Raw genomic sequence first — 21,075 nt, 5'->3', positions numbered from 1 at the left:
AAGGATGTGATGTGAAGGGCCAGGTCTGAGGTCAGCTGCCTCCCCACTCAGAGGTACCCAGGGCTCTATGCCAACTTTCCCAGCTAGCGGGGAAGGCCATTCTTTTTTTAAAAAATAGTGTCATTGACATAGAGAAGAGACTGGTGGTTGCCAAGGGGGAGAGGGTTAGGGGAGGGATGGAGTGGGAGGTCGGGGTTAGCAGATGTAAGGTTTTTGACCCCCACTTTTTATTTATGCTTTTGGTGGTGTTGAGTCATGTGGGATCTTAGTTCCCAATTGTTGTTGTTCAGTCACTCAGTTGTGTCCAACTCTTTGTGACCCCATGGACTGCAGCGCACCAGGCCTCCCTGTCCCTCACCATCTCCCGAAGTCTGCCCAAGTTCATGTCCATTGCATCGGTGATGCCATCTTAATTCCCAGAGCAGGGATCAAACCTGTGCCCCTTGGAGTGGAAGAATGGAGTCCTAACCACTGGACTGCCAGGGAATTCCCCGAGCTTTTATATCTAGAATGGATAAACAACAAGGTCTTACTGTGTGGCACAGGGAACCATGTTCAATGTCCTGGGATAAACCATAATGGAAAAGAATATAAGAAAGAATATATATGTATAACCGAATCACTTTGCTGGACAGCAGCAGTTAACCCAACACTGTAAGTCAACTAAACTTCAATACAAAATTTTGTGTTAAAATATACATAACACAAAATTTACCATTTTAACTGTTTTTAAAGTGTTCAGTGGCTCTCAGTACATTCACGTGTTGTGCAATGTCACCACCGTCCGTCTCCGGATTTTTTTCATCTTCTGAATCAGAAGCTGTATACCCAGTGGAACAATAACAATAACAGTCTCTATGAACATGACTAGGAATGTGACTGCTGCTGCTGCTACTGCTGCTAAAGTCGCTTCAGTCGTGTCCGACGACCCCACAGACGGCAGCCCACCAGGCTCCCCCGTCCCTGGGATTCTCTAGGCAAGAACACTGGAGTGGGTTGCCATTTCCTTCTCCAATGCATGAAAGTGAAAAGTGAAAGTGAAGTCGCTCAGTCATGCCCGACTCTTAGTGACCCCATGGACTGCAGCCCACCAGGCTCCTCTGTCCATGGGATTTTCCAGGCAAGAGTACTGGAGTGGGGTGCCATCGGAATGTGACTAGGAATGGACTTTTCTTGCCGTCCCCCTTCCAGCTCCACACAGATCTGTTCCCCTGGGTCTCCTTGGCCCCATTCTTTCTCTCCCAGCTGCTGCCAGCATGCCACCCTGGCCGCAGTGCGTTTCTAGCCCTCCCCCTGGTGTTCCTCTAGGAGGGTCCCATCCTCCTGAACCACCTCCCAGCTCCACCCCTGCCTGCCTGGAGGCCTCCACACTCACCCAGGGGGTGCTCAGGATCCTGCCCTGGCTCTGCTCTGGAAAATGCCACCCCACCCAATGGCCTTCTCTTGCTTCTCACCTTTCTTTACTATTCAGTGCTTCTGACCACTGTCCCCTCCTCCTACTCTGAAGTTCTCTTTTCTCTTGGCCTCTGAGAAAGTGAGACAGAGGAAAAAGCAGAGGCTCTGGAACCCCCAGAGTTCTGGGTTCACATCCTAACAATGCCTTTTACTAGCTTGGACTCAGGGCATGTCACTCCCTGTCTCTGAGCCTCAGTTTCCTTATCTCTGCTCAGATGGTAAAGAATCTGCTTGCAATGCAGGACACTCAGGTTCGTACTCTGGGTTGGGGAAATCCCCTGGAGAAGGGAATGGCTACCCGCTCCAGTATTGTTGCCTGGAGAATTCCGTGGACAGAGGAGCCTGGCTGGCTACAATCCGTGAGGTTTCAAAGAGTCAGACACGACTGAGTGACTAACACTTTCACTTTTGAAACAGGACAAATCACACAGCCCTCCTGGGTTGTCATTAGGATTGAGAGAACTCATGGCTCTAAGTGCTGGGCAGTGGGCCTGGCAGAGTGAGTAGCCCAGCTCCGCAACTTCCTTTCCCTTTCGGATCACTTACTGCTACTAACCCCTCCCCCATTTTCCTTAAACGCAAGGGTTTTCTGAAATCCTGTCTCAGTGTTCTCTCGCCCTAGCCTTCACCCATCTGTGCATTTGCTGCTGTTGTCGCTCAGTCACGTCTGACTCTTTGCGGTCCCATGGACTGTAGCCCACCAGGCTCCTCTGTCTATGGAATTTTCCAGGCAAGTATACTGAAGTGGGTAACCATTCTCTTCTCCAGGGCATCTTCCTGACCCAGGGATCAAACTCATGTCTCCTGCATTGGCAGGCGGAGTCTTTACCCCTGAGTCACCAGGGACGCCCTGTCTGTGAATTTCAATATCACTTTCTCTCTCTAGTCTGACTACTCCTCTCTCCTGAGGCTCACATTCCTAATTCCAGGTGGGACACCTCTACTCGGCTGCACCTTATGTGCCTCCTGCCTTTGGTGACCACCACCTCTCCCTTGGGCTCCCAGGTCTGGAAACTCTGAGTTATCTCAGACTCTTCCCACTTCCTCTTCTGCTCCCACAGGTAGGCAGTCACCTTGTTTTGATTTTCTCTCTGAAAGGCCCCTCCAAGGATTTCCCCTCCTTTCCCTGGTTCTGGCCTTCATCAGCCCTCCCTTGGACCAAGATGTGCCAGCACTCATTCCTCCTCCTTTCAGCAGGAGGTCGGCGTTCACCCTCTTGGTTATTTCCCACCCTCCCCTTTGCCCTGACAACACACCCTACACAGCCACTAGGTTCTTAACAGTCGTGTCACCCAGACTGTCTTCTTTTTTTAAATTTAAATTTATTTTAATTGCAGGCTAATTACTTTACAATATTGTAGTGGTTTTTGCCATATATTGACACGAATCAGCCATGGGTGTACATGTCAGACTGTCTTCTTTTCACTTCATCTGTTGTTATGTGAAGTATTCCAAGGTCGATTACAGATGTGACATTTCACCCTGAAACATTTTAGTATGCATCTTTAAAAAAATAGAGAAAATTTCCTATATAATCATACTATCATTAATAACATTATTTTCTCGTGTCTAATCTTCTGTTATATTCAGATTTGCCTAGTTGTTCCAATACTTTGGCCACCTGTGGAGAAGAGCTGATTCACTGGAAAAGACCCTGATGCTGGGAAAGATTGAGGGCAGGAGGAGAAGGGGGTGACAGAGGATGAGTTGGTTGGACAGGATCATTGACTCAATGGACATGAGTTTGAGCAAGCTCCGGGAGATGGAGAAGGACAGGGAAGACTGGCAGACTGCAGTCTATAGGGTCACAAAGAGTCAGACACGACTTAGCAACTGAATGACAAGTTCTTTCTAAAATGTCTTTCGTAGTCAGTTTGTTCAGGCGAAGATTCAGTCAAAGACCAAGCATTATGCTTGGTGTTTTGGTAGCTAAAGTTTCTCAATCTTGACTGCAGACCACCTCCCTGCCCACCATTGGTCACCACACCCTTCCCCAGCCCTGTGAGCCAGCCAACCCCAATACACTGTGAGGGATCTTTAGTTCCCATGCCCCTGCACTGGAAGGGCTTTGTTTTTTTAATTGATTTATTTTTGGCTGCGCTGGGTCTTCCTTGCTGCATGTGGGCTTTCTCCACTTGTGGTGTGCTTCTCATCACAGTGTCTTCTCTTGTTGCAGAACACAGGCTCTAGGGAGTGCAGGCTTCAGTAGTTGTGTTACACAGGCTTAGCTGCCCTATGGCATGTGGGATCTTCCTGGACCAGAGATCGAACTAGTGTCTCCTGCACTGCAAGGCAGATTCTTAACCACTGGACCACCAGGAAAGCTCCTGCCATGGACTTTTAAAACTAATCCTTTTTACACTTGACCCTTTCCTTGTCCCTGGAACTGAGCGACTGCCCTTTTATTGTTTAAGGTCACCTCAGAGAGTGGGGCTTCCCAAGTGGCACTTGTGGTAAAGAACTCGACTGCCAATGCAGGAGACATAAGAGGCGCAGGTTCGATCCCTGTGTCAGGAAGATCCCCTGGAGGAAGGTATGGCAACCCACTCCAGTATTCTTGCCTGGAGAATCCCTTGGACAGAGGAGCCTGGTGGGCTACAGTCCATGGGGTCACAAAGAGTCGGATACGACTAAGTGACTAACACATACACCTCAGAGAGCACCAAGCACCTCGGTGAAATTCATTCTTTTTTGTTTTTCTCTGGGGCAGAGGCACCACCTGTCCCTCCCTCTGAGCTCATCCAGCTGCCACCAGGGGTTTCTGCCTCTGTTCACAGCGTGGGCTTGCTTCTGCCTGCTGGCACAGGATGGGGCCACCAATTCTCTTGCCACACTGGCCCTGTGCCCAGCACATGGCTGGCAGAAACAGATGAATACTCCTTTCTTCAGCATCTTGGCTCCTCCTGCACAGCTCACCTGCGGTGATAACTGGGAAACAAAGTCCAGAAGTGGAGAAGGACATGGCGATCCACTCCAGTGTTCTTGCTTGGAGAGTGCCATGGACAGAAGAGCCTAGTGGGCTGCAGTGCATGGGGTTGCACAGGGTTGGACAGGACTGAAGCGACTTAGCACGCACGCAGGCACGCCAGGTCCAGAAGGGCCTCAGTGTGTCTTACTGGAAGATTGTGATCCTGGAAGCTGGTTCTCATCCCAGTCCAGATGGCCTTCCTTTTGCTCTTAGTTTCTTTCCTTCCTTGACATATACTGAAGCTCAGGAAATGGTTCTTTAGGCTGGCTGAGAAGAATCTAAGGGGCGGGGCCCAGGCGGGGTTGGGGGGGCGGGGGCAGGTTGTAGTGGCTGGTTATGCTCGTGAACTGTTCACATAGCTCCTGGGGACCACCATGGCTCACAGGGAGGGATGCAGCTTGAGACCACCCCCTCACCTTCCAGTCCTCTCTTGGCCTTGCCCTCTGGGCTGTCCACCAGGATGCGATGGGGCAATCCAGGGTATATATGCCATGCCCGCGTGAGGGTCGCCCCCAAACCTCCACCGCAACGGGGAGATCCCGGAGGGGTGGGAGGCCACCTCGGCCACCCTCCCACAGAGGGAGGAGCCTGACTCTGACGTGTTTTGATTGGCTGGGTGACATGGTGCTGGGAAGGGCTTCCTCCACTTCTCGGCTCATTACTCTGGAGCTCCAGAAAACGGAGGAGGGGTTAAAAGAGGGGTACGGGAACACCCACTCTAGAACGCTGGAGGCTGTGAGGCTGGGGCCTTTCTTAAAGTTTATTCTGGCCCCACCAGATCCCAGAGAGCCAGCAGTTTCCTGTTGACTCTGGGGCAGGGGTCGGGGGCTGGAAAGGAGTTGGAGCGAGAGGAAGAGGGTGGGCTCTGGGTGGAGGATGAGGAGGCCTTCTGAAGACCATCTGGTCATCTCGCCTCAGCTCTGCAGCCTGACCCGGCGCTCAGAGAGTAACTCCGGGCGGCTTCTCCCTCCTTTGGCTTTCACATGTCTCCTCCCTTTCCCTGAGCCAGAAAGATCTAGGCGGCGCCGGGTCCCGCTCTCCTACACCGAGGTGGCCCCTTTCTGGGGGCGCCAAAAGGGCCTCAGGCACCCCGAGGTCCTGCCCTTGGTGCCCTCGCTTGGTGGGGGTGGGCGCTGTCTCCGGTCGGGGGCCACGTGACCTCGACCGGGCGGGGGGCTTGGCCTTCCCCATGTGAGCCCAGTGACTCAGGCCGCAGCTGTTCCCCCGTCACATGAGGGAGGCTGGAGGCCACTCGGCGGGGGAGGGGGCTGTGGCTGGAGCCGGGGCGGAGCCGCGCGCCGGGCGGGGCCGGAGCCGGGGGGTGCAGCTAGACAGCCCCTGAGCAGCGGCGGGAGAGCAGCACACAGCCTCCGGGAGCCCAGGTGAGGCCGCGGGACCCTAGAGGCTGCGGCGGGGAGTGGGGAGGGGGTCACGGGTCGCCCCCAGCTCGGGGACTCGCCCCAGGCCTCCGCAGATCTGCCGCGCTCCCCGCCGCTCCCGAGGCCCTCGCAACTTTTCAACTTGGTGAAGTTCGGGAGGCTAGGGACGGGCTGGGGTGCGGGGGCGCCGGCCGCACTTCTGTTCGTCGGTGATCAGAACCCAGGGGAAAGGTCTCGGGGGTCGGGCTGGGGCTGAGGAGAGTTTTCCGTGACTGGTTGAGTGGAGAGGGGTGTTTAACACCTGGAGGCTGGAGGGCCGAGGGTAGGCGTTCGGTCCTGGCCGCTGCCAGCGCCCTCGGGTGGGTCCAAGGCCCCGCGAGGCGGCGGGGCGGGGCGGGGTCCGGGCTGGGCTGCGGGCGCCCCCACCCCTCTTCGGCGGGTAGAAGAGGGGGCTGAAAGACGTGGATCTGACCGCGGGTTTCCGGGTGGGAGGGGCCGGGAATGGGGGCGGCTCAGGGGAGGTCTCGAGGGCCGGCGGGGAGCTCGGAAAGCGAGATCCCGCCTCGACCGGTTCTGATCCCCCCGCCCGCCCCTCTGCCCCAGGCCAGGCAGCCATGGCGGTGGAAGGAGGAATGAAATGTGTCAAGTTCCTGCTCTACGTTCTCCTGCTGGTCTTCTGCGTGAGTAGGGAGCGGGGTCGGCTTGGGCGCGCTGGCAGGGTGCGGGGCGACCTGGCTCCGGAGGGATGAGGGGTGAGCGGCCAACAATGAAGGCAGCTGGAGACCAGATGTGGGAGGAAAAAGCCCGGGCTACAGGCGAAGCCAGCGCGGCCGTCCTCTCCTCCAGCTTTCGGGAAACTTTGAGGCTGGTTTGGGCCCACAAAGGCCGGTCTCCTTCTCCGTAAGCCCTCCGGGCCCTTCCTGTCTGGTGACCCAGCCTCCTGTGATATGGGGCAGTGGGGCAACCAGCCAACTGCCTGTTCTGATACTATCGCCGCTCTGCGCCTCGCCTCGGGTGTGCCTCTGCTCCCCGCTTCTCTGTTCTTTCTCTCCCGCCACTCCTTCATCCCTCTTCATTCCCTCATCACCCCTCCCGGCCGCTTGGGGGTGGGTAAGGGCTCTGCCCATCTCCATTGCTCCAGTCCTGGGCTCCTGGCTTGAGAGGCTACTGTTTGTACAGGGAGGGACCGGCCACTCTGACCCCTTTAAAACCCCTCCCTTCTCCCAGGCCCAGGAGGCCTGAGGAGCACTCCTCACAGCTGGTGAGGATGTGGTCTCTGATGAGGATAGTGAGAGGGCAATTCTGGGAGCCCTGGAGGCGCAAAGGAAGAGGCTCAAAGGAAGCACTGCTCTTTGTGAGGCATGTGTGTCCTGGGATCAAGACTTACTGGAAACTTCTCTTTTTTTGCATTTGGTGAGAAATTGCTTGAAGGAAGGTGTGGTTCTTCCTGAGGGCTTTCTCCCAGAGAGCCTTGAACAGTTTGCCTAGCCCTCACTGTGGGGCAAGGATGGGTCAACCTCCTCCCCCACTGTCAGAAGTTTCCTGGAGGTGTGAGAATCAGTCTCTCTGGAGTGGGCTTCCATCTGTGTCCTGGGTCAACCGCACCTTCCACCGTGGGGGGCTGGTGGGTGCTGGGTCTTCTGAGTCCTGCCCTGCCCTGCCCTCCTCCTCACAGGCCTGTGCGGTGGGACTGATTGCTGTGGGCGTAGGGACCCACCTCGTCCTGAATCAGACCATCACCAATGGGGCCACCCCTAGTTTCCTGTTGCCTGTGGTCATCATCGCAGTGGGGGCCTTCCTCTTCCTGGTGGCCTTTGTGGGCTGCTGTGGAGCCTGCAAGGAGAACTACTGTCTTATGATCACAGTGAGTGGCTGTGGGCCAGCGTGGGTGCCTGGGGCTGCCAAAAGGGCATTTCTCTGGGCAGGGTTTGGGGGGTGGGTGGGTGAGGGAAACCTTGAATGTTCCTGAGACCGGCAGGGTCCTCCCACCCAGACTCTAACCTGACTCCTATCCTTTGCACCTGCAGTTTGCCATCTTCTTGTCCCTTATCATGTTAGTTGAAGTGGCTGCAGCCATTGCTGGCTATGTGTTTAGAGACAAGGTAAGCAGGGAATAAGGGGAAGTCCTTGCCTCAGAGGCGTGGCTGCTCTGGGACCCAGGTGCCCTGAGTTCTGACCTCCACGGTGCTCCTCCCTATTCCCAGGTGAGATCAGAATTTAATAAGGACTTCCGGCAGCAGATGAAGAATTATCCAAAAGACAACCAGACGGCATCGATCCTGGACAAGATGCAGAAAGATGTCAGTGGGGTTGCTGGGAGCAGGCGTAGTAGGAGGAGGAGATTCTTACCTCCATGTTGAAGATGGAGGGTCACTTAACAGCCTTTCCCCCCATATCTCTGCTCTCCCCCAGTTTGAGTGCTGCGGGGCGGCTAACTACACAGACTGGGAGAAGATCCCGACCATGACCAATCGAGTCCCTGACTCCTGCTGCGTCAATATCACTCATAACTGTGGGGTTAATTTCATTGTAAAGGACATCCATACTGAGGTAGGAAGGGGGCTGAGATAGTAGGGGACTTGGGAAAGCTGGGAAATGTTTCAGGAGGTGAGAGGGACCAGGGGTGGAGGTGAAGAAGGTTGGGGCTCTGGGAAATTAGGCATCAGGGATCGGGAGGGAATCTGCTAATGCTGGGGATAGGATGAAAGGGACAGAGGGTGGGGGAGCCAGGTGGGCATGGAGAGGGGTGTGGGAAATTTCTGACCGGGTCTTGTCTTGTGTGCCTGCCACCCGCCAGGGCTGTGTGGAGAAGATTGCGGCCTGGCTGAGGAAGAATGTGCTGGTGGTGGCTGCGGCAGCCCTGGGCATTGCCTTTGTGGAGGTGAGAGGCACCCTTGGGCATCTGGGGACTAGGGGCAGTGGGAGGGTGCTGAGCAGGGGACTGGTCTGTGGAGGGAAGCCCTGGTTGTCTCTGGGGTCTCTTGGGTGGGTCTCTATCTTGCCTCCCTGACCCCTCTTCACCCCCATCTCTCTCTGTCCTTCTAGATCCTGGGTATTGTCTTAGCATGCTGCCTTGTGAAGAGCATCCGAAGTGGCTATGAGGTGATGTAGGGGGTCTGTCTCTTCAGCCCCCTCATCCAGGGGAGTGGGGTAATATACTCCAGGTTTTTCAATTAAACGGATTATTTTTTCAGACCCCAAAGAGAAAGAGTCTCAATTTATCTTAAAGAGCGATACTTTATCCCTTCTCCCTCTTTATCCATGTTCCCATCCTCTGGGACCCTGTTCTATTTGCACCTCTGGGAAAGGCTGGCCTGTTTGGGGGGGGAGGGGGCAAAAGGAGGATTTTGCTCAAGGCTTTCTTTGGTCTGGCAGTGGATGTGAGGATCCAGAGGAGGTTGAGGCCCACTGCCCTCCCTGTGCTGCCAGGCTCAGTGCTGAAGGGTTCATGAAACCATCTCCCAAGTCAATGGGATTCCCTACAAAGGTCCTACCTGGGAGAGGCCGGCCTACATCCACCGTCGACATCTTCTCCCTGGCCTTCTGCCCACCTCAGAGGTCCCAGCAACTCCCTGCTCCACTAATCCTCAAGGGGGCCTGGCTTCTTTCAGGGTGGTGACAAGTCACTTTTATACCTGTGCGGCCAGTTTATGTCCTTCTTGACTTACTTTAGATAATAGAAGAATTTAAGAGGTGGGTGCCTGTTTTTCCATGGAAACCACCCAGCTTGGCCTTGACTCCTCTTCACCAGCTCTCCACACTCCTATTCCCACTCTTTAACACTGGACTTCAACCTTAGTTCACGCAGAAAGGAGACATCCAACAGTGCCCTCTGGTGGCCACGTCTCTAGGTGCAGCTTCAAACACGCAAGACTGTCCCCTTGCGCCCCCTGTGGGTACTAGATGTTTTGCAGGTACTAAACACGCCAGAGACCCTGGAGGATGTCAGCTTAGGTGGTGGTGGTTGTTGAACCCATGTCTCCTGTGTCTCCTGCATTGGCAGGTGTGGTGTATCCTTTACCACTGAGCCACCAGGGAAGCCCCAGCCTAGGTTAGGAGTTAAATGGGGTCAGTCTCCCACTGTGCAGCCATGAAATTAAAAGATGCTTACTCCTTGGAAGGAAAGTTATGACCAACCTAGACAGCATATTCAAAAGCAGAGACATTACTTTGCCAACAAAGGTCCGTCTAGTCAAGGCTATGGTTTTTCCAGTGGTCATGTATGGATGTGAGAGTTGGACTATAAAGAAAGCTGAGCACCGAAGAATTGATGCTTTTGAACTGTGGTGTTGGGAGAAGACTCTTGAGAGTCCCTTGGACTGCAAGGAGATCCAACCAGTCCATCCTAAAGCAGATCAGTCCTGGGTGTTCATTGGAAGGACTGATGCTGAAGCTGAAACTCCAATACTTTGGCCACCTGATGTGAAGAGCTGACTCATTTGAAAAGACCCTGATGCTGGGAAAGATTGAGGGCAGGAGGAGAAGGGGACAACAAAGGATGAGATGGTTGGATGGCATCACCGACTTGATGGACATGAGTCTGAGTGAACTCTGGGAGTTGGTGATGGACAGGGAGGCCTGGTGTGCTGCGGATCATGGGGTTACAAAGAGTTGGACACGACTGAGCGACTGAACTGAACTCCCACTGTGCACCTTCATTTCTGCCCACCCATAGTGTTTTTTGTTTTGAATAATACACATTTATTGAGTGACTGTTTTATGCCACACACCAGGCAGTACCAGGGTAGGGGACAGAATAAATCAAGAGTCCTTGCCTTGAACAACCATCTTTTGCTGGAGGGCTGGATTTAGTAGACCATCTGGGCAGGCTTGGGAAGGACCCAGGTGAGCACAGCATCCACCAGGCTGGCTGGCAAGTAGGAGGCTGGCAACCAGAGCAGCTTGGCATCCCAGCCTGGGCTGTAGCGGGTTCTGGGGTGACGGGCAGTTAGGGCATGCTCCAGGCACCTGCTCACCTTGGCCAGGTCCGGGTCACAGATCATGTTCATGATACGTTGCTGCACTCTCAGGTCTGCAGCCCAGTGGACGGTTGTGATCAGTGTCCCTGTCCTGCTCCAGCCCACCCCAGGCCGGGTCTCCTGGGGTTCTCAGTCCCCTCCCCAGTTTGGGGTGTGGGCAGGTTGCCTATGGCTGGGGTGTTCTCCTATGGCACCCCCTTCTCCCTCATCCCTTCCCTGACTGCCCTGCATGTCTCCTCCCAGCAGACTGATGCAGGACTGGCCTTCCGGCACCCTTGTTTCCCTTCATGCGCCCCTTCGCGGGCCCAGCTACTCACATTTGGTGAGGAAGGCCTCCCCATAGAGGGCCTGTGTGGCTGGAGGCAGCCGTGCCCAGCAGGCCTGCAGGGTGTCCTCCAAAGTTTCCAGGTTTGTCACATGGGTTCGGAAGAAGCCAGGTTCCACGATAGAGACCCGTACCCCAAAAGGAGCCACGTCTCGCCTGGAGTGAGGGCAGAGAGAGGTTTCTGGGTTCTTGTCTTTATAGGGAGAGGACCTTCAGGGACATGTGTAGGGATGCTGAGATGGGAAGAGAGTCAGGATTTCTGTCAGGAAGAGACATCCCCACTGCCACGGGATGAGGGGCAAGCGGGTCAGAGGGAAGGCGGAGTTTCATTTGTTTTTGTTTTTTGGCCATGTTGTGTCATGCAGGTTATTAGTTCCCCGATCAGGGCTCAAACCCGGGCGCCCTGCAGTCAAAGCATAGAGTCTTAACCACTGGACCACCAGGGAAGTCCCAAGGAGGTTGAGTTTTTCTTCCTTTTGTATTCTCTTCTAGCACCTAGAGCAGGGACCAGCAAACTTCTTAAAGGGCCAGATAGTAAATATTTTCAGCATTGCAGATTTAAATGTTATGTAGGTACTTACATAACTGATTATAGTGTAACTGTTTAAAAATGCAAACGCCATTATTAGCTTGTAGGCAGCTGGCTAGAGATCTGGCCTTGGAAGCACAATCTGCCAACTCCTGAACTGGAAGAATCATGTTCCCTAGATCCCAAAACACGGGGTCGAAAGTGCTGGATCTTTGCTGGGGAAAAATTAGACTGGTGTTTGCTGGGGGAAAGTGGGAGTACCCAGAACAGACTACCCAAGTTCAAGTTGAAAGTATATTTCCATGATGCTGATTAAACGAAAATTAAACAACTGAGGCATAGGGACAAAAGTGGATATTGATGCTATCTGCTGAGTGATGGTGACAGAGGAAGGCTTCCTTCAGAAGGCGGGCTCAGCTTGAGGGAATCAAAGGTCTGTTCCAAATTCAGGCCCTGTTCCTATGGTTGTTGAGTCTGCTTTGTGCTCTCATGGGACTTTGAACATTATTGTCTAAATAGGGGCCAGAGGACATAAGGACCAGGCTCTGTAGGTATACGTGCCAGTGCTCCCACCAGTGTGTGGTCTTGGGTGACTTTGGGTATGTTTGTGTGGTGTGTGTGAGTCCCTCAGTTGTGTCTGACTCTTTGCAGCCCCACAGACTGTGGCCCACCGGGCTTCTCTGTCCATGGAATTCTCCAGGCAAGAATACTGGAGTGGATAAGACATTCCCTTCTCCAGGGGATCTTCCCAACCCAGGGATTGAACCTGCGTCTCCTGCATTGCAGGCAGATTCTTTACTGTGTGAGCCACCAGGGAAGCCCATCCCCTAAGGGTGTTAACACCTACCCTTACAGGATTTTAGGGAGAATTGAATGAGAAAGTGTTATGTAAAGGTACTCATGGTAAGTAATGGTTATCATTAGTAACAATAACACTAAGAGAGTGGGATTTTGGGGGCATTTTCTATGTACCAGGCTCTGCTGGAGCCTCACACATACCCTCATTTTACTCACCCATGAGGCAGGCCTCATCGTGATTTAACAGGAGGAACAAGGTGGGAAAAAAACAGTAACTGACCAAGGTCACCAAGCTCAGATGAGTGAAAGCTGGGATCTGAACCCAGGAAGTCGAGCCCTAAACTGTCTCTTAAGCCCTAAACTCCACCATGCCATGTGGTGGGCAGCTGCTAATTTGTTGGTTGAGCAGGCTCCCCCTGAGTTGGGAGCGGAGTCCCTGCCCCCCTCACCTCAGGCTGTCAGAGAAGGCCTCCAGGCCAAACTTGGAGACGCAGTAGCCCCCTCCATTGGCTGCCAGGCGGCCAAGGACACTGGTGATGTTGATCACTCGGCCCCGGGCCTGCAGCAGCAGGGGCAGCAGGGCGAGGGTGACCCCGATGGGACCCAGCGTGTTCACATTCAGCACCCGCTGGAAGTCCTCCCGCGTCTGCCATGGGGTGGGACCAATGATGCCAGCCACACCAGCATTATTCACCAGACCAAAAAGCCCTGTGGGTGGATGAGAGGTGTTGGGTAGGGGAGGCATTCCCATGGCCCCTCTCCTTCCCGGGGGGATCTGAGCCCTGCTACTCCCCCCACACAGTCTCTCTGGCTTCCCACAGCCCCTGTGTGTGCACACCTCACATGTCTATCCCTGTGGCCCCCGCCACACTCACCTGCTTCCCCAACATGCGTTTCCACCCACTTGACTGCCTGCCGGATGCTCTGGGGATCTGTGACATCCAGCAGGGTGGTGTGGAGGCGGGAGGAGGCGACCCGCTGGAGGTCCTCTGCCCCCGAGGGTGTCAGGCAGCTGGCCAGTACTCGGAAGCCTCTCTGGTCCAGCCTCAGAGCAAGGAGCCGCCCAAAGCCCGAGTCACAGCCGGTGATGAAGATACAAGCATCGCTGGCTGGCAGGCACTGCCGGTCCCTGAGCAACCACAGCGCTGCCCAGAGCAAGACACCCAGCAGCAGAGGCAGCCACATGGCTGGAGCCCAGGTGACCTGCAGGTGGCAGCCGAGGCTGGGCAGGGGGACGTGTCTAGCCGACGCTGGCCCTCCAGCCCTCACCCCTCAGATCCTTGCCTAGCTGGAAGTCTCTGGTTTGAGCAAATTGACAAATTACCTGCTTGGCAGATAACCTGCAGACAAACTATGGTTCATCTAAGTAAAGTGACGATCTGGGCAGACCCTGTATCTGTGGGTAACTTAACTGAAAGGTCATGAGCTGGGTCCTGCGCAGATCAGCTGCACGGGAGCAGAGGGATCTTTGTTGTTGCCTCAGCTCCCACTAAACCAGCTGAGCCCTGGTTTTGGAAACAAATAAAGGACACCTGCATTCTAGTCCTGGTGGCTCCAAACTTATTGTGTGAGGCTGAGCACTGCCCTGTGTCTCTGAACTTGTTTTCTCATCTCCCAAGTAGGGCTAACGCCCAGCATGCCCACCTGGGAGCTGTGGAGGATCAAAGGGGATAAAGTGTGAGGGGACACCCGCCAAGCTTTAGGCTTTGAGTTTTCAATATCACTAGTCTTCTCATAGCCACTGTCCCTCCCCTCCCCCCAGCACCCTGCTTACCTCCTCAGAGGAAAGCTGTTGGCAGGTACTATAGCACCTGAAGCTGCTCCTTTTGTTTTGCTTGAGAAACTTGTGGTCCAGGTCTTCCCAGGCTCCCACACTAGCTACAGCTAAGGCCAAAGTCCGTGGCGGGTGGACTGGGTGCCAGAAGTATTAAGTGCATGTGGGGCTGGCGGGGGCAGGGGTGGGGGAGGAGGAGCCAGGGAAGCTGGGCCTGCGGGCTGAAGCCAGGGCTTGGCACCGGCCAGGAGCGCCCGGCTCCCCCCTTGGCTTGGTCTTTTCTAGTGGGGCTTCCTGGCTCTCTCTGTCACTGATTCTTAAGACGAGGGTATCTGTCCAGGATGGCAGCTGCCCCCTTCTGTCCGTAACCTTGGACCTGTCATTCCTTCCTCTCCCCGCCCTGAAGTGCTCCCACACCCAAGAGTTAATCTCCCACCTGGTCTAGACTCATGACACTGCTTAGCACCAGGCTGGGAGAGGCCGTGAGCACGTGGAGGGGCAGAGAGCCAGAGCTGGACCAGGCCTGCTCCCTGTTTCGTTTCTCCTCTGCCGGAAATGGAAGTCCTGGGTTGGGAAGCTTGGGATGGGGCCCACTGCCCTTCTCTGGGGAGGGGTGGGGAACTCCCACGTTCTGCTTATCCGGAAGGTACCTGCAACAGGTACCAGGCCCGAGGAGGAGAAGAGACTTGAGACCTTAAGAGGAAGCTAGTTCCAGTCCCTATCCAAAAGAGACACCCAAAAGGTAGCGTCTCTTAAGAGGAAGAGCCTTTGAATCTTCCATCCCCGCCCCCCACAAGAAGCTAGTAGTTCCTGGAGACAAACATGGAGAAATGGAGGCTTGTGTTTTATTCATGGGCTGTCAGCCTCCCTCCTGCCCACCCGGGGCAGGTGGGAGATTGGGGCAGGGACAGCAGGCGGGGCTAGGAGGGGGCCGACTGCAGCTGCCCTTTGTAGACGTACTCCAGCGCGGTGGCAATGGTGCGCATGTCCAGCTCGATGCTCCGAGCCCAGTTCTCCACATCCCCAATTTCCTGGAAGGGAGGGGGTGGGAGCCCAGGAGTCAGGGTGGGTGGGGTGTGGCTCCAGGGGCTGGAGCCATCCCCTAGAAAGGGCTTTGCTTGGACCCACCAGCTGCTTTTACCTCTTCCTCTAACTTCCGTGGCACTGGGGCCGTAGATTTCTGGGCTTTCTGGGACTATCCGCACTTCCTTTTTAACCCCAGGCCAGAGGGAAGCCCCTGAGGGTGCAGTCAATGGGGTCATAGGATGAGGCTGGTGAGGCAGGCAGTGTGGCTTACCTTGAGAGCCTGGTTGAAGTTCTCCACCATCCCGATCCACTGGCCTGTCTGCTTGGCAAACTGGGCTGCCTGGACCTGCAGGGTCTTCACCTCATGGTCAAGCTTCCTCTGGTTCATGTAGGCCTGGGCCACACTAGAGGTTGGAGGAGGAGGGAGGCCATATCACCCAGCTGGTGGGGAGTGGTCTCCAGAACTAACATCCCAGGGCTGCAGTAGGAGGCTGCTCAGGAGTCAGGATGGAGAAAACCTTGGGATTTCAGCCATTCCTGGATGTAAGGCAAGTGACTACGAGAGCATGCAAGTGAGCCCGGTCCCTTCCTTCCATTCCCAGGATTCCCAGGAGAGCTAACTAGATATGACCATTTCCTGCCCTGAAAGGAGCTCCCAAAGCTGGGGGAGAGAAGGGAGGGTGCACTTGGTCAGCAGGGGTGGAGCGGGTACCACTGGGGAAGAAGCTGGGAGGGAAAAGGGGCCGTGGGGAGGCTGGGAAAATCCAGCAGCAGGGACACATCTGGCAATGATTGGGAGGCCAGGGATCCGTGCAAGAAGTTGGGAAGGGAAATCGGGCCCCTCCCTGAATCCGGGGTGGGATGGGAGAGCAACCCCCTCCCCAGGAACTCAGGGTCAAGAGAAGACATCCCAAGGGCTGCTTCCTGGCTCTGTCTCTCTCCCAATCCTCCTTTCGCCCACACTGATGAACGAACACACACACGCACTCTCTCTTCCTTCTGCTCCAGGCAATAGTCTTTCTTTTCTCCTTAATCACAGTTCGCTGCAGTTCCATTACTGCCATGAGGTTGGTATCCCCAGTCCTCTGCCCACTCACTCCCACCCCCCCAGTAATTGTGCAACAATTGTTCTCCCTAATTGGTTGATGAATCTTTCATTCTCCGCCCCAAAGTTCTAGGTCAGCTGGGAGACTCCACATCCGGTGCCCCCACCCACTGGAATCTGTGGGGGCTGGAGGGGAGCAAGGGGGTTGTGTGTGGGGGGGTTGTTCCAGAGAGTGGGATGGACACCTGACAGGGGCTGAGATAGACTGAGCCTTTGTTTTCCTTTCCCGGGAATGAGAGGAGCTGTGGGCAGCAACACAAAAGGCTTTCTAATCTGGCTTTGGCTTAGCTGCCCTCTAAGCTGGACATAGGGTGGCCCCAAGCAAAGAAAGAGAAGCGGGAGAAGCCTGGGCCAACCTCACAGCAGAGCCCAGGAGGCGCCGACGTGGGAGGGAGGGAAGGCGTCGACCCTGTCCCTTCTCTTTGGGAGATAGCTGGGTCACAGTGCGGGGTGTTATAGGAGCTGAAACAGGAATCGCAGGGGGCTCCCAATGCTTCAAGTTTCCCCTGGGAGCTCCTGAAATCCCTATTTACCCCATTGACCTCCTGCTTTCTCTCATTCACATTGAGTGGAGGGGGAGAACTGGAGCGGGGATCAGAGGTCCCAACCACAGCCTTCTCTTCCCCTAATCTTCCTGAGATGAGCAATGAAGATGACAGTCCCTGCCTGGCTCACTTGGGTGACTCAGTCTCTGAATTCACAACCAAGCTATTCCACTTGCCCTGGGTAGAAGGCATCACACTGCCTCCTTTCTCCCAACAGATGGCCTGGCTATCAAATCATCATCTCTGCACTTTTCTGGGTCACTTGGGGTCAAGAGGCAATGTTCTCTACTCCTTCCCATGTATCTGGTCATTACTGGCATCCTTACTTAGGATGGGAGCAAGGGGTGGTCTCTGGAGACCTGGAAGGATGAGGGCGTGTCAGCCTGGCTCTGCGGTGGCTCCTGGCATAGGTTCTGCCCTCACCCTCACCAGCTGTGTCATCTCTTTCCTGCCAGTTGCTCTCCAGACTTGCCAGAGGGTGGGAGGTGCAGAAGGAGAGGGTGGGAAGCTGTAGGGAAGGACGGTGCTCTCCCTCCCGCTGGAAGTGACAGCTGGACTTGGAGGGGTGAAGGGACATGGCCAGATGGCATCAAGTCGTGAGCACCAGGGAGGTTATTGTTGGGAAAGGGAAATGTGGCTGCTTCTCCACCGGCCACAGCTGCTCCCCCTTGCCCAATGTTAGGGGTCAGAGCTGACTCAAGACTCTCTCCATAAAAGTTAAGCTGTGTGGGGGAGGGTAGGGGAATGAGAGGAACAGCTCCTCCCCTCAGGAGCAGCCTGAAGGCTAGGCCAGTGCCTAAACTTGGGTGGAGGGGTGTTCGTGTTGACAGAAAGAGGTTCATACCCTACATTGAGGTGATCGACCAAAGCTTCTGTCAGGCAGGTCGCTGCAGTGATGGCCTCTCGCCTTCTCTTCTCTGGGTGGAGGGGGAAAAGGGATTAGATAGACTTGTTTTTTTGAGGAGTGATGCTTAAGGTTCCCCACCCATTCATTATTCTGCTAGCTATGGGAACACCTCAAGTCATTCCAGAGTGCCAGAGCTGACAGGGCCTTGCAAAACATAAAGCAAACCCTTTCATTTTCGAGGTGAGGAAACCGGTAGCCTGAGAAGGGAAGCGATTCGCCCAGGGACGCTAAGTCCTTGGCAGCGACCAGGACTCCAGACTCTCAGGCACATTTTCCCCACTGGTTTGGCCTAAAGGTTGGTAACTCTGGGGTTCTCAGCCTGGATTCAGAACACAAGGGCCCCATCCCCATTTCGGCAGTTTCAGGCCTCCAAGAATCCCAGTCCTGTCGGGTCCTCAACACCCTCCTCTCTTCAGGAGGTTTCCTTCCCACTTCCAGGACGAGCGGCCCCCTGGACCAATCGGCACAGCGTTCCGTGAACAGGGGGCGGGGCTAGGATACTGCGAACACAGCGCAGGGGACGTTGCCTAGGGGGACGCTAATGCTGCTAAAGGGACCAGAGCCATTGGCAGGGGAACGGAACTCCCCTCCACCAAAGCTCCTGTAATTTCCTCTACCCCAAGCCCGCGCCCTTCCCCGGATCTGGGCCGTTACTTGAGATCCAGGCCCCGGGCTGAGGCTAGGCCGCGGAGGGAGAGAAAACGGCGGGCTGGATACTCGGCTTACCCTGAAGCTCTTTGCGCTCATTCTGCTTGGCCTGGTGTTCTTTAAGCAGGCGGGACAGCATGGTCGCGGCGGCCTCGGGGTAGGGCGTGCCCAGCCCCCCTCCGACTCGCGGAACTGGACCTCGCAGGTCCGCTCCCGCGGGGCCGGGGTCACGTGGCCGCAATGTCACGTGAGGCCCGGAACCGCCCTCCTCTTGAGACCTGGGGTGGTAGGTAGAGAGGATCTTGGCTGGGAAGGGAGGTGATAGTAGGGGCAGGTGAGCTCTTGTCTTTATTGGGCACTCACTTTGGTAAGTGTAGGAAGACATTTTCTTTAGTACTCAGGTTGCAGAACAGTTTTTAATCTCCTCTGGATCCCAGGATCCTAGGAGGGTTGTTGTTGCCAGGCTGTCTATCATGGTTCGGTTGTTGCGGGAGCAGAGGTTCCCAGGACTCATTGAAATTCTTTTCCTTCCCTGGCCTTTTCCTCCTGGCAGCTCTGGCCGGTTCTCAGTGAATCCTCAGCTCCTCCCTCTAGAGGGGGAATGCTGTCCTCTCTCTTCAAGCCCTGTCTCTTCTCGCCATTCCGCCAGAGTCCCTCAGCGTTTTAGGCATTTTCAGCGGCCTCCTAGGGAGCTTTGCTAATTTGGCTGGCTATGTATGGTGAATGTGCCATTCCACCTCTGTCCTTTTCTGGTCAGGGAATGCAAGCCCATTTTATTTCAGTCTTACCAGCAAAACAAGTGCTGCTGCCAAAGTAGAAGGTAAATTATATAACACCTCTCTGAACTAATGAAGTGTTTCTGGGATTAACCCCAATAAGAAAAAAATATAAACATCACCAACATGTACTCGCTCTTACAACATTCTCTTCTTGGTGCACCGTATACCGACATGCTGGGTGGCTTTGGGCAAGTTGTGTATCTACGCTGGATGTTGGTTTTCTCCTTAGTAAAATTAGAAGATTGGATTAAATCAGCGGTTCTCAGCCTTAGCTAAACATTAGACTCAGTTGGGGAAGTTTTAAAAAATATGCCTTGGTCCGTGACCAATCTCTGAGGGTGGAGGCCTGGTACAAGTATTTTTTAAAAAGTTGTTCAAGTGAATGTAATGTGCCCCCAAGGTTGAGAACCACTGCACTAAACCATATCTAAAGCTGTTTTCAAAACTTTGGTGTTCTCTCACTTCAGTTACATGGTTGAAAATTGACTTCATTATATGTACTTGCAGGGGGAGGAGAAATGGCTGCTGACTGATTTAGAATAGAACATTCTTGAATTTCTGAGTCAGAGTTGAAGATTACTGATCAGTTCATTCAACTCTTTGCAGAACAGCATCTTAAATCCCAGGGAGCTGCCCAGCTGTCAAAGGATTAGTGAGTGAAGTGGTTAACTAGCAGCAGAAAGCAGAACATTAAGTGCCAAAATAAAAACTCTGAATAAAAAGTGTTGGGCTGGGACTTCCCTGGTAGTCCAGTGGCTAAGACTCCACGCTCCCAATACAGGGGGCCCAGGGTTTGATCCCTGGTTGGGGAACTAGATCCCACATGCCGCAACTAAGACCCAATGCAGCCAAATAAATAAGTATTAAAAAAAAGTGTTGGATATTGTGTTTGTGTGTCTGTGCTTATTATATGGATACTTCTTTAACAATATCTCCTGAGTACTTAATGCCATGTGTAAGTCACTCTACGTGTATTACTTCATTTAATTCTGAGACTAGTCATGTGAAATATAACAACGTGCAGATGAAGAATCTGTGGTACAGAGCAGTGCAGTGATAGAGCTCATAAGCGGTCGAGCTAGGATACAGAGCCGGGTTATCTGATGCCAGAGCTTGAGTGTAACCCCTGTACTATACTGCAGAAACTATGGGAGAGACCCCAGCAGGGGGAGGCCCAGAGCTCTTTGGGGGACAGCTCCCTGTCTCTTGTCACTATGACTCTCTATGCCTGTGGAGCATCAGTTGAAGGGAATACCAGCAGGGGAGGAATGTTTGGGAAGAGGCTCTACTCCAGAGAGGAGCTGATCAATAGAAGCGGGAAGAATGAGAGCACCGCAGGGCAGCCTTGCCAGTCCTCCCCCCTTCTGGCTTTTGCTTCCAACTGCAGTGAGCAAGCAAATTGGAGGCAGACTGGAAGATGCCCGGTGCCTCACTCCCAAAGCTGAGAGAGAAAAGCAGAGGTTGGAACGGGTGGCAGAGGATGGTGATAAGTGGACCTGTGAAACAGAGGGCAGGGGCTAATGAGGGGGGTTGGCGTTGGGGGTTTCAGTGGTGAGTCTGTAATTTAAGATTAGGGTGACTCATGGTGAGTGCCAGGCCCATCCTGTGTTACCCTCACCCGCTTGGCACAACCGCCTGACATTTTCACAATCAGTATAGAGACTGCCAGGGCTCTGCAGACATCAGCCCCACCCTCCTTTCCCACACACCGGCTGTTCCTTTGCCCTAGAGCTGAGCAGAGGACCTGGGTACCTGTATCTGGGGACTCCAGCTGATCTCTCCAGGGTCTTCCTCCACCTCCTCTTTTTCTGGGCCCCTGTGGCTCACTGTCTAACCTCAGTCTCTAGTGTTGTTGAAA

At 54.4% G+C, this 21,075-nt stretch overlaps 3 protein-coding genes across 4 annotated transcripts; 1 reads left to right on the top strand and 2 right to left on the bottom strand.

The window, feature by feature from the left end:
* Positions 1 to 5,675: 5,675 nt before the first annotated feature.
* CD63 (CD63 molecule) lies at positions 5,676 to 9,004 on the top strand. The gene is made up of 8 exons (XM_006075086.4): positions 5,676 to 5,805; positions 6,406 to 6,482; positions 7,478 to 7,666; positions 7,830 to 7,904; positions 8,007 to 8,102; positions 8,215 to 8,352; positions 8,600 to 8,683; positions 8,848 to 9,004. The coding sequence occupies exons 2-8, from the start codon at positions 6,417 to 6,419 to the stop codon at positions 8,911 to 8,913; spliced, it is 714 nt and encodes a 237-aa protein (XP_006075148.1). The 5' UTR covers positions 5,676 to 5,805; positions 6,406 to 6,416; the 3' UTR covers positions 8,914 to 9,004.
* Positions 9,005 to 10,480: 1,476 nt separating this feature from the next.
* Positions 10,481 to 14,927, bottom strand: RDH5 (retinol dehydrogenase 5). 2 transcript variants are annotated; one of them, XM_006075088.4, is made up of 5 exons: positions 14,208 to 14,927; positions 13,309 to 13,636; positions 12,883 to 13,141; positions 11,099 to 11,262; positions 10,481 to 10,834 (listed from the first exon to the last, which is right to left on the bottom strand). In XM_006075088.4, exons 2-5 carry the CDS (start codon positions 13,616 to 13,618, stop codon positions 10,611 to 10,613), a joined length of 957 nt encoding a protein of 318 aa, XP_006075150.1. In that variant the 5' UTR covers positions 13,619 to 13,636; positions 14,208 to 14,927; the 3' UTR covers positions 10,481 to 10,610. The 2 variants fall into 2 exon arrangements, with proteins under 2 accessions (XP_006075150.1, XP_025139478.1); XM_025283693.3 differs by having other exon boundaries at positions 13,309 to 13,731; positions 14,208 to 14,891.
* Positions 14,928 to 15,030: 103 nt separating this feature from the next.
* On the bottom strand, positions 15,031 to 18,838 carry BLOC1S1 (biogenesis of lysosomal organelles complex 1 subunit 1). The gene is made up of 4 exons (XM_006075089.3): positions 18,517 to 18,838; positions 17,728 to 17,800; positions 15,505 to 15,637; positions 15,031 to 15,238 (listed from the first exon to the last, which is right to left on the bottom strand). Exons 1-4 carry the CDS (start codon positions 18,821 to 18,823, stop codon positions 15,128 to 15,130), a joined length of 624 nt encoding a protein of 207 aa, XP_006075151.2. The 5' UTR covers positions 18,824 to 18,838; the 3' UTR covers positions 15,031 to 15,127.
* Positions 18,839 to 21,075: the final 2,237 nt, after the last annotated feature.

Source organism: Bubalus bubalis, chromosome 4 (genome assembly GCF_019923935.1).
Source record: "Bubalus bubalis isolate 160015118507 breed Murrah chromosome 4, NDDB_SH_1, whole genome shotgun sequence".
NCBI lineage: Eukaryota > Metazoa > Chordata > Mammalia > Artiodactyla > Bovidae > Bubalus > Bubalus bubalis.
This window is presented reverse-complemented; position numbering and strand designations above follow the sequence as displayed.